We start from the raw sequence: 12201 nt of genomic DNA on the forward strand, positions 1-12201 counted from the left end.
GGGGACCCTCGTCGGGTCAATCAGTGTTGCTCCCTAAGTGGACAGTTTGATTTCACAGAAGTTTGATTTACTTGGAGTTATATTGTGTTGTTTAAGTGTTCCCTTTTAATTTTTTGAGCAGTATATATTGCTTTAGAGTTTCTGTGCTGATTAAATTTTTGCAAAGCGATAAAAGCTGGTAGCTCATACATTGTTACAGAATGGAGCTGTATTTCCCTTAACCCTCTGGCTGCAATGTTGACACCTTGAGATGCCAATCTAGACCTAAATCCTGAACATCATGGCATGGAGTGTATCCCAGTTTTCCATGTCTGGCATATAACCATTCATTTTAGTTTTTAAACTGGTTCTATTGATCCTGTGTCCAGACTGAGGGATAATCAGTATCCCAGCATCATGACCTGTTTGTTCTGAAGATCCTGCAGCTTCCACTTCTCTTCCTAATATGGCGCCTCCTCACCCTGACTCTCATACTGATAGGAGGAACCACAGAGCTCTGTTAAGTTAAAATCACATCTTCTGAAGTTGGGATATGTTTCCTCCAACAGGATCCAGAGGAATCACCACCGACCTGAGATTACGTTAAAAACATAATTTTCAGTCCGTTACGATATCAGGTTTGCAGGCTTGATATTTATTTTGCTGTCATTAATAAGCCTCCCTGAACACAGCGGTGGCTGATTAGTTAATTTTAAATTCCTGCTCTGCTAGTAATGGAACCGAAACGCACAGAATTGCGCAACACCTTGTTGAAATAATAATTACTGAGATTGTTCATTGGGTCATTAATTTGAACATTTTTTTGTTTGTTGTTCTTTCATAAAGTTACGAACGTTTTAAGCGAGCCAAAGGAGGACGTGCTGGTCTCAGCGTCCTGGCGACGTTCAGTATGTCACCTAATGCAGAGATCGACTCAACCTTCCGCAATTGTCGTGTTGCACCGCTGCTCTAGCAAAGCACAAACAGTTCAGAAACAATATGAAATGAGAAAATAGGTATTCATTAACTGATTAAGTCGTGTTTTAGATTGTTCTTGAAAAACTAATCAGTCACGGCTGATTAGTGGGTGCTCTCATGGCTGCACAGTGAACCCGTTGATTTTTTACAGCAAACTGCCGCTCCCCTCTCTTGCAGGTACTGTGTACCCCCGCTAAATCTTTTAGGGGTAGTACCCTGCCGTACCCCCTTACTTTCACCCCTGGTGCTAGAGACATAGGTTGTTCATAGAGTGCTGTATCTAAGAAAATTAATGGAGAGATGTTTTGCCTTCATTCACAGTATTCAGACAAGAAAGAGAGAAGGATTCCACGGTCGGGAATTGAATCTCAGACGACCCAACACCTCACTCCACCATAATTAATTTGTTGTAAGCCATAATCATCAAAAATAACAGAAACAAAAACCTGAATAATATATTTCTGTGTATAATGACTCTATTCATGAGTTTCACTCTTTTAGTTTAATTACTGAAACATAATTAATGTCTCAATCTAATTTATTGATCCATGCTTGTATTTCTGGAAGTGTTTATGAGAGCTGAGTGCCTTATAGGAAGGATATGATTACGAGACTACAGATTTAAAAAGCTATTTATAGCAAATGTAGCACCAGTTAATTTTAGATGATTTGCAGATTAATGTGTCAAAGTTTCAACATTTAATACCTCGGTAAGACGCTTGATGGACACAGAGCCGTGGACAGCTTCAGGCTCAGACTGCCCAGTCTTTCTCTGACATGCCTGCTGCCAGAAGATGACAGAGAAAGTGAGGAAGGAAAAAAAAAGATTTGACAGACGCGGCGTAACACCACAGAGTAGGGAGACCAATCAATGACCTCATTACTAATTGAAAATTTTCCACCTCTCAAAGTCCTTTCATCTTCTCTGCGAACTTCTGCATTGCATACGTCTCCTAAAGGTCAACTTGAGCACCATGGCGGACTCCATTTCTTTCCTAATCCTTCATGTTTAATGACTTAAAGCACAGAAGTGTTGTGTGTTTTACTTTGAAGTCAAATTGTAGTTAGCAAATTTTTAATGCTACTCAAAAATGTATTCAGGAACATAATTATTTCATTCTTACAGTTATCTCAGAATTTTTAATAAGGGGGATTTATATTTTATAATCTAATATTAAACTGACATACTAATTTTTGAGTAATTTTTAGTCAGTCTAATCCTATTATTATTAAATTTTCCTATCTAAATTTGTGTTTTTATGGTAGGTCTTTACTTAATCCCACACAAAATCTGGAATTACTTAATGATTCTTGTAGATTTAAATGGCCTATCGGTCCCACAAAAAAGACAATATAGTAAATAGCACCACCTAGCGAGGACTTACTGCTACTGTACTGTTGATGTCAAAATCCTTTCAAACACTGTGGTGAGCCTCTTCAATTATGGTTTACAAAAAACCTATTTCACAACCAAAACAAATCGGATTAATCTATTATTATAATCTAAGTAGTGTGAATATTTTATCCATGTTCTAAATGCTAACTAAAAAGTTACCACAAGTGTATTTCGCTTAGTTTTGGGACGTGTATGGCTTAACAAACTTAACAGTTTGAAAAACAGTCAGGTTAGCGTTGAAAAAAATACATTGTGTTTGCTGAGAGGACATCTTAGCAACCTGTGCAGCAGGTGGGACCACAGTGGGGGGCTGATTTGGATGTGTCGCAGCAACTTCCAGAGAGGTGACGGGAACATACGCCGACAACTTTTCCACAGCCCTTGAACACTGATTTACGGCCTCTGCTGTGCTGCTGCCATCAAACTGCATCCTTATCATGCGGCTCTCCCCCTGCACACGTCCAAAAAATGTGCACACCGTCTGTCTCTGTCAGCCAGTCATGCCAATGAAAACATCTGAGGTTTGTATGTTTTGTTTCACTAATGAGTAAAATGAATTCATAAATAACAATTCAAAGCTTGTGTCTACAAAGAGACAAGTGAAAAATGCTACAAATAGTAATATCAATAATATCTTTTTGATTGTGTAATAATTAGTCAATGCATTGTTAAGGTTTGGAATGGATCGCACTAAATTAAAATATTAATAGTCTGCTGCTTGCCTTCACAGTAAATCGGATCATCAGGTTATCAGATTTGTGCTGCACTTTAAGAGAGTTGGAGCCGTCATGCAAAGGGATTGTGGCCTGAAAAATGAAAAGAAAAGAAACATCTTTACTAACCTGGAAAAAAAGTTGATTTGTACTATTAAATTAATTTGTTGTTTTTTTTTATAAGACCCCAAGAGCAAAAGAGACAATGGCTAAAATTAAATGTTTCCCAAAACTGTCTGCAGGGGTCTCTGTTTACTCAGTAACTTCAAAGCTTCATATTTTGATCTAGTCATTTGTCTCCAGTTCAGTGAGAAAAACAATAGCGTTACAGTCTGTCTGCTAAATGTGTTTTGCTGTGGTTAGTTTTAAAGTAGAAGCAGTTAGTTAATTTTTTTCCTAAACAACTGCACTGCACTGGAGTTGCACTTCACTAATGATTTAACAGAAAACACATTTAAAAAACTGGCAAAGGGAACATAATGTTCAACATTTTGGGAACCTTTTGCCTGAATGGTTCCTTCGCATTTACTCTAGTAACCACAATTCTACACAACTAGTCAATCAGACTTCGATTACATTTTCAGACTTCGATTACATTTGATCACTACGCAATATTCACGTTTAAAACTGAATATTCAAATCTCTTATGACTGTCATTTCAAAAGCCAATATGATGTGTATCCTTTGAGATCTTCTTTGGGATTTCTAAGGCTCAACTTTTCTAAATGAAAACTTCCCTCACAAACTGCAGGAGTCTGTAATAGAGCAGTCAGAGAATGCTCCTTAGTGAATGTTCTCTACTGTCTGACCTGAATAAATGTCTGACTTGTCAACCTAGCACAGCAAGATAGCCGTGGCTCCTCACAGAACATTATTAATCAGAGACAGAGAGCTACCTGAAACTGCAGTCTGTAGGTCAGAGGAAACCTTTTTTTTTGTCCTGGGTGACAAAAATGGTTTGTCGCCCAGGACAAATCACACATCTTTCCACTTTTACAAAAACAATGGAAAGATGTGTGTATAGAAAATTACATGGTTATCATAGAATTATTTTTCTTTTTTTTTGCTTCTTATCAGTTTTTATTCAGTTTTACTGACGCATGGACTTCTAAAGCTGCAAAGACAATAAGTGTGAAATCGCAATACATTATTAAGGTTTATAACTTATGTGTATTTGTGACAAAAACTATAATTTTTTTTTCTGTAACATTCTTGAACCCAAGAATATTTGGCTTGGCTCTTCCGAAACAATGCAGTCAAATCCCATCAGATTTGAACAGAAATGTCAGACTCTTCAGCAGAATATTTTATTTGGCCTTCATCAGACCCTCCGATCTGAAAACAGATTAATATTTATGTCCAGTGCCATGGAACGGGAGGAGCAAAATTTTGCACTTTGTTTCCAGGCTTTATTTAAAAAGATGAAGTCAGACTTTGTCATTCACAAGCTGCAGCCTTAATTCCCTACAGCTTTGGGCTAGTGTGATGCAAATGTGCAATGCAATGTCTGGAGTTTCAACTGTTTCAAGCTTGAATCACAGCTATAATGTTAAACTAAAATGCTAAGGGCATGGGATTTCTCTGAAAAGAGACATTTTCAGTTTAAATGCATGTTTCAAAATGTATATCTTAATATCAATAACCAACTCAGAATTTAAACTGTTGCAGTTTTTCTTTATTGCTGTCATGCAGTTGTCAACTCAAGCTCTACATTTTCAAAGCAGTTAACATTCAGGCATTAACAGTGACACTGATGGTCAAAGTGAAACATTTTACTTGCTAAGGGTTCTAGCCATGCCAAAACATTTAAAATATGAAAAAAAATATTGAAGCAATATTTCCTTCAAGCAGCACAAGGTGCAACCAAGTGTATGAGCTCTTCCAATCAGTTATCACATAACAAACAACATAATACAGCACTTGCTTAGCCCATTAAACTGCTTTAAAATCAGTACAATTTGTTCTACTACATAGACTGTGTTAAACTTTCCAGCTTCTTGCGAAGTATTTTATCCAGACTCAGAAATGCTTTGATAGTAATTTAATTGTTTTCCTTACTGAAATATTGTTAATTATTACAAAAATACTTTTAAATGTAGACCAAAATAAATTTAGTAAGCTTTGGTAATCAAGATGGTAAAACTTAAGGAGATTGATTTAGGGACACTCTGATGATAGGAAAAGACAAGAGTACTCATAATGCACCGTAATTGCAATTGTAATCATCATTGCAATATTCAACCATAATGCAATAGCATCTTACCAAGTTTTCTTGCCCTTGCAGCACCAGCAAATATCCAGATTCCAACAATGTCATGACAATTTTAGGTTCATTGGCCTTTGCCTCTAAAACCTGCAAATTAAAAACACGAAAATAAATTGAGTGTCTGCATTTACTTTCACTCTGCAGCTGCTCAATGTTTCATTTTCCAAAGGGCTTTCGTCCACTTGACCATGGAGTCTCCCACGTCTGGACTTTCCAGACACAGTTGTCTTTATACTACAATCCCTTGAGACGCACTCACTGAACTCAGGTCATTTCCATTCCATTCAATGTGAGACTACAAACACCAGTTGGATGGACTTCTGTTTAATAGGTCAGTCACTTTAAAGGGAATGAATGAATGACGCAGCCACTTATTTTATGTAGAATATTCATCCATCCATCCATTTTCTTACACCCTTGTCCCTCAGTGGGGTCAGGAGGGTTGCTGATGCCCATCTCCAGCTAGCGTACTGGGCGAGAGGCAGGTACACCCTGGACAGGTCACCAGTCTGTCGCAGGGCAACAAAGAGACACACAACCATGCACACACACACTCACACCTAGGGGCAATTTGGAGAGGCCAATTAACCTGACAATCATGTTTTTGGACTGTGGGAGGAAGCCAGAGTACCCGGAGAAAACCCATGCATGCACAGGGAGAACATGCAAACTCCATGCAGAAAGACCGGGGCCGGGAATCGCAGCCCATGTAGAATATTTTTATTTATTATTTTATTCAACATGCCTTTTCTACAGCAGTCTTGTATGGTGAGTGGTCATACAGCCTGTGAAGGTTGATTAAATAACTATTTGTTTTCTTTGAAAAAATAAGTAACCTGCTAATTCCTAATCTTTCTAAAGCTTTCTACAAGTAGCCGTTGACCAGCTCTTCATATAATTATTTTCCATCCTCTGTCTGAAATCTTGCTCAACTAGTTGTGTCTGATTTGTAGTATAATGATGTTCTTTCCACTTCTTTATCATAGCATCAACAACAATCAGTAAGTTTTGCAAAAATAGTTGCTGAGGTCTTGAGAAAAGCTTGTTAGTTTTGCCCATCATGCAACTTTCCTTGTGTAACATCTTGATAATGAGACAATTTTTAATAAGCCATAATTTGGGATGATATTATTGTGTACTAGTTTGCAATATTACTTTGTAATTACTGATGGACTTCAGCTGATGACGACTTTCCGAGCCTTTTTACACCTCCCTTTCATAATGAGTTCAGTATTTAGTCCTGTGTAAAATATGTCTTCTTTGTATTTATGGACTGGATGGGTTGATGTCAACACCAGGTGAAAATTGTACCTTTAGAAATATTACATCAGAATATTGGTGATATGTCCAAACTTATTTTACATAATTAACAAAAACAATAAGAAAAGTACATGTTATTCTACAGTTTGACAAGCAATTTGTAGGCAACGTTTCATACATTTATATATTATTATAAAATAATAACACAATTCAGGCATGACACCTAATGCTTGCAAATGTTTGTAGCTGTTAGCATAATAACGTTAAGTCCTCTTAAAAACAAAGCTTGTCCCGTTCTAGCACCCGGTAGCTAGCATAAAGCTATCGTGTTTAAATAAAAAAAAAAATTCGGTTACCTTCCAAGGCTTTCGTCCAGTTTGTGGCACAAACTGCCCAAAGCGTCTCAATGTCCATATGTGACTGGCTGCCATTTCAAAAGACTTCTTCAGAGTAACGTTTGTTGTCGCGAGCAAGAAAGTTGTCTCCTCTTGTCGTCTCACATGACCTTGACTGAGCATGCGCGTGGGAGGAGAAGCAGTAATAAAACAAATTTTATAACATCCTTTTGCAGTTAAATCGCAGAGAAATAACACATACTAATGTAAATAATTTTAAAATCTTATTTTCAGTTGAAAATAAAAAGCTTATATCGTTTTTTTCTCCCTTAAAATCAAACTACGACTGTTTAATTATGATTGCATCTCTCATCTCACGTCACTCTTCTGCGAAGGATCTTTTATACAGGCCATCTCTAGTGTAATTAATTTTAGTTTAAATACTTATGGAGCTGTTTCTTGAAATTTCATGTTTGTCCTGTACTAAAATGAGAAACTGGTTTATAAATGTATCATTTTGGTAATGTACCTTGTATTTCTTTTTAATAAATAAATAAATAAATAAATAAATAAATAAATAAATAAATAAATGTCTATATGGCGCTTTATTAGAAACCTCATATACATTTCAATCTTTGCGCTTATCTTAATGTATTTCAAGAAAACAAAAAATCGCTGTGGGGGGCAGGGTGCCGGAAATTGATTGAGGGCTGGGGTGCGGATTCCCCAAATCTTGGAAAAGTATAGATTTTATAATGTTCCTTTTTTGTAAGTCATGAAAGGAAAATTTGTATTTAAACAATATTATGATGAGGTAAAAAGAAAGAAAGAACGAAATAAACCCGCCATTCATCTAAGAAAAACATAACGTTGAATTTTTTGTCCCCCCCGCCATTGTTAGAACAATGGTTTAGCCCAATGTGTAGGACCGAGCAACAGCCCTGCGGAACAACACAGGCTCCGTCAGATCCGTTTGAAGTAAGTAGCTGGGTGTGGCTCTGCAGCACAAACAAAATCCCCCCAGTAAGTAAAAACTTAAAGCAAAAGACATGTAACACAGTTTTTTTTTTCACAGCTAAATAGGAAGAAACACATTAACAATAAAAATCAGCCCTTACTTCGTCCCCTTCGTTACTTTGCCTGGAAATCAAAACTAGCAAAACTGGCTATATTGCTTTGATTGTCTTTTTTTAAATTATATATATATATATATTTATTAGGAGGGAAGGAGACATTGCAAGCAACATTTTAACTATTAACGACAGTATGCCATATAGTAAACAACTTCTTTGTGGCATCGATAGCAAAGAACAAAACAGAAGAGGTAAAAAGTATATAGATGAAAAAAGGCATACAATTTACCTCCTATGAGTATTTTCTTTTTCTTACATAAGTGAACAAGACACAACATGTACAAACCTACTGAAGAAAAAAGAAATTAATTAATGAAAACAGAGGGAAAGAAGGTAAAAATAAATTAATTAATTAATAAATAAATTAAATAAAAATAAGGAAAGGTGTGGGGTGGAGTGTATCACTCAATCCGGGAAAAGAGACTGAAGAGAGTGAAAGAATGTTATGAAAGGGTTATAAAAGTTATAAAATTTACCTGAGTTGCATTTCACTGAATATCCAATTCTCTCCAATTTTAGAAAAGACATGGTGTCTTTAAGCCACTGACTGCTAGAGGGTGGTTTAGTTAGTTTCCAATGAAAAAGAAGACTGCGTCTTGCCAATAAGGAAGTAAATCCTAAAATATCCAATTGATTAGAAGTGAACTGTTAGTAGTTACCTGGAAGCCCAAATATGGCAACATGGGGAGAGGGTTAATGACCACTGAAAGTATCTTTGACATTGTATCAAAGTAGATCTGCCAAAAACTATGGAGTGATGAACAGGAATAAAACATGTGAGTTAAATTACAGGAAGGTGCACGAAATTTCTCACAATTGTCAGAAACGGAGAAGAAGAATTGCGACAATCAATTTTTAGAGAGATGAACACCGAAGAGAACTTTAAACTGTATAAGAGAAAGTGGAGCACAGATTGAACTTGAATGAATTTTCTTAAGAGCATTATTCCACCAGTCCTCTCCCAAATTTAGATCCAGTTCGAGCTCCCAAGCCGCCTTAACCTTGGTAATGGGTGAAGAATCATAAGACAGAATTTCATTGTAAACTTTAGAGATATATGACCTTTGAAGAGGATCCCAACTCAGAATGCTTTGATAGTCTTAAGCATCTCTTTCTTTCTTGAAGGTAGCACATATTTAAATCATATTTAGTTCTCAAACTGTTTCGTTAAGATGAGTTTGAAACGGGAGGGGGGAGCTGAGCATTGCGAGTGTGGAGCCAAAAGCAGAGTTAGAGCAGAGCAGATATATAAAAAATGAAAGTATGCATATATTTCTTACCATCTTCAACATTACAACACAAAGCCTTTAAAAATTACAAAATAAAATCTGAATATTTTTCTATAAGAACCCTGGTGCTTTGAACGTTAAGTTTAAGTTATGATATTTCCAAGATATTAATTTACCTTCATCAGGCAGGACAAGGCAAAACTAAAAAAATGTTTTAAAATAAAGCAACATAAGTTCTAATTTAAATAACACATAGCTTGTCTTAAGAACCAATACAATAGATGAGTAATTTTATTAAATGGAGTCACTCATTCAAACTTTTTATTTAAAGCCTTAAGTTTTTCTAAAGGTTTGTTTCTTGAGAAAAACACACGTTTGATTTGCATTGCCATTTACTAGTCATTTTTGGTCCTGCAGCTTTAACACAATAAAAACTTTTCAAACCTCATTTTATGTTACATTTCACTGCAACTTTGACGACCCCTGACCCCTAAGAAATTTCCCTGTTTATTGTCTCTCTCAATAATTAGATGGGATTTCCTCACACCTGTGATTCATCAAGTAGCCATAAATAGTGGCTTGCAAAAATTATTGTTGCATACCCTTTGAACTTTTTGTTTCATTGTGTTGCATCAAAACTACAATGCATTTTATTTGGATTTTAAAGACAAGAGAAAGCAAGCACTTTTCAACTGAATTGACTAAATATTCATGGTGGCCCACATACGTTCTCCGCTATGAAGCACAGTGGTGTCGGCATCATGCTGCAGGGTAGCTTTTTTCAATGGGGAGAAGAAACTTTGTCAGAACCAATGGAAAGACACAGCTGCATACAAGGCGAACCTGACAGAAAATGTGTTTGAGACTAGAAACAGCCTGATACTGGAGCAGCATCAAGAGGTTCACCTTCAGAAAATGACTAAACATGCAACCACAGCTAAAATAGAATGGCTTAGTTCAAAGCATATTTATTTTTAGAATAGGTTAGACAACACTATATTCTTATCTAAGGTGAATAAGTTTTAATTATTTGCAAAGAAAAATTAAGGCAAGAATATCAGAGTGTACATACAGCTGGTAAAGCCAAACCCCAAAAGATTTCCAGCTGTAATTATAGTAAAAAAATATTATATAAACAACTAACTCAGGGGACAGTATGCATTTGCATAGTACACTTCTCAGTGTTTCATTCATAAAAAAAACTTTGAAAACACACTGCTGTTCAAGGATAGTCTCAGATGGTGTTCAGTGGTGGACATAACTCTCTTAATTAGTATTAGGCTTCTATTGAGTTTGTTTGTTTAGTGCTGCCGTGTAAATGTTTATTTTACTATAAAATCTCTATATGAGTTTAGACTGAAATGAAATAGCAATGAGATACATATTCACTGCTGAGTATTTTTAGATTTGAGGTGGTCACAACATCTCAAGGATGATCAGTGGCCAGAGTTAGCGAGTGTGGATGCTTCCATACTTTTGAAATGTTTAAATTTTTTACACATGGACAAAAGTTACTGAAAACATGATCTTACTTTGTGACAATGAACTACAGACTCATTAAATAAATCTGAATATTACTGAAAAATCCTTTTTGTTTCAGAAGCTTTTTCAGTAAGTGAAACAGATTGATTGCGCACAGATGGATGTTTCAAAGCCTTTATTTCTGTTAATTATGATGAATTTCTACTTACAGTTATTGAAAACATGACACATAAAATTTGAATATATGAGACCATTAAAAACACAACCGTAGGCTCAATGAAAAATATATTTAACACCTTGCTAGGAGTGATTTTCAAAAGATACTTTTCAAAAAAAGACATATTGTAATTTATGTAATATGACTGTATTTTGAGTGGCTTTAAAACAATCTAATCAGTTTTTGAATACAAAAATGTAGGGTAAGGTAATGTGGAAAAAGCAGGCTGTGAATGCATTATGATGCCACTGTTTTATTAGATTTGCCTCAGCAAACTTTTAAATAGATTTTCTTCTCCGAAAACCAATGAAAGATTTCTTTATGTGCTACATATTGACAGGCTTTAGTGCTGTTAATTATCATACTTATTTCATAAAATGCTTGACTTGTTTCCATGTAACACATTTTCATTTTCATGTTGTTATTTTAAGCTTCACCCAGTAACCCCTCTGAACCTTTTTTAGAGTGTATGGATTTGTAGAGAGCCTGCAACCAAATCATCGCAGATCATTTTAACTTCAAAAGAAATTTCACGCAGCAGATTAGAGAGAAAAAAAAAAAGATTAAAAGCCAACGGTTTGGCTCTCATGGTGAAGCCCAGGGAAGGCTGTAACAAAGGGCTCGCCTGGCTACCTGTAGGCTCAACTTAACAGGGTTGCGTTTTAAGAATGGGGAGAGCGTTTCCCCTTTAAACAAGGTGGGTTGAGCTTATTTGCAGTTCTCGCTCCTATGGCAACCCAATAGATCAGCAGCATGAATATTCACAATTCACCAAAACGCAACCTGACTATGGATCAGTGATGTCAGCGCTCCTTGGAGCGCTCTACTGTATTTTTGCGTGATTTTGTTGCGCTGTTTTAGCGGTAGCTTGGCGGGGGGATTCTGGTTAGGAGAGCATCCTTCGACGTGCATGACCTTTCCCAGGTCTCCATCCCAACGTCCGCCCGCACATCGTTCACATGTCACGCTAAGGTGACTTTCAGGCAGTTTTTTCCACTTTTGCGCACAATGTCGGAGCGCCACAAAGATGCACACAGTGGACGCAGTGGCCAAGCGGACCGCCGAGGCTGTGCGTGAGGACATATGCGAGCAGTCAGGTAGTCTAATTATCAGAATGAGTGTCTCTCGTCTGTTTCAGTGGAGTCACGGCGTTTCTTGTCATGTGTAGCGGGATTTCAGGGACTCAGATTAGCTCCAGTCTAATCGCTCTCAC

General features: G+C 36.6%; 2 protein-coding genes across 4 annotated transcripts in view; one reads left to right on the forward strand and one right to left on the reverse strand.

The window, feature by feature from the left end:
* The window catches only part of rec114 (REC114 meiotic recombination protein), an 8473-nt gene extending 1390 nt beyond the window's left edge, over positions 1 to 7083 (reverse strand). The window contains exons 1-5 of one of the 3 annotated variants that reach the window (XM_008405616.1): positions 6949 to 7083; positions 5330 to 5419; positions 3076 to 3159; positions 2634 to 2804; positions 1664 to 1738 (exon numbers count right to left, since the gene is read on the reverse strand). In XM_008405616.1, the coding sequence (XP_008403838.1) occupies positions 1664 to 1738; positions 2634 to 2804; positions 3076 to 3159; positions 5330 to 5419; positions 6949 to 7023 (495 nt within the window). In that variant the 5' untranslated portion in view covers positions 7024 to 7083. Of the gene's footprint in view, positions 1 to 1663; positions 1742 to 2633; positions 2805 to 3075; positions 3160 to 5329; positions 5420 to 6948 lie in introns of all 3 variants that reach the window. The other 2 variants (XM_008405615.1, XM_008405617.1) reach the window with 2 other exon arrangements.
* Positions 7084 to 11742: 4659 nt separating this feature from the next.
* The window catches only part of hcn4 (hyperpolarization activated cyclic nucleotide-gated potassium channel 4), a 74405-nt gene continuing 73946 nt past the window's right edge, over positions 11743 to 12201 (forward strand). Inside the window, exon 1 of the mRNA XM_008405614.2 lies at positions 11743 to 12085. Within this exon, the coding sequence (XP_008403836.1) occupies positions 12072 to 12085 (14 nt within the window). The 5' untranslated portion in view covers positions 11743 to 12071. The remainder of the gene's footprint in view (positions 12086 to 12201) is intronic.

The sequence above is a fragment of the Poecilia reticulata genome, linkage group LG3 (genome assembly GCF_000633615.1).
Source record: "Poecilia reticulata strain Guanapo linkage group LG3, Guppy_female_1.0+MT, whole genome shotgun sequence".
Classification (NCBI taxonomy): domain Eukaryota; kingdom Metazoa; phylum Chordata; class Actinopteri; order Cyprinodontiformes; family Poeciliidae; genus Poecilia; species Poecilia reticulata.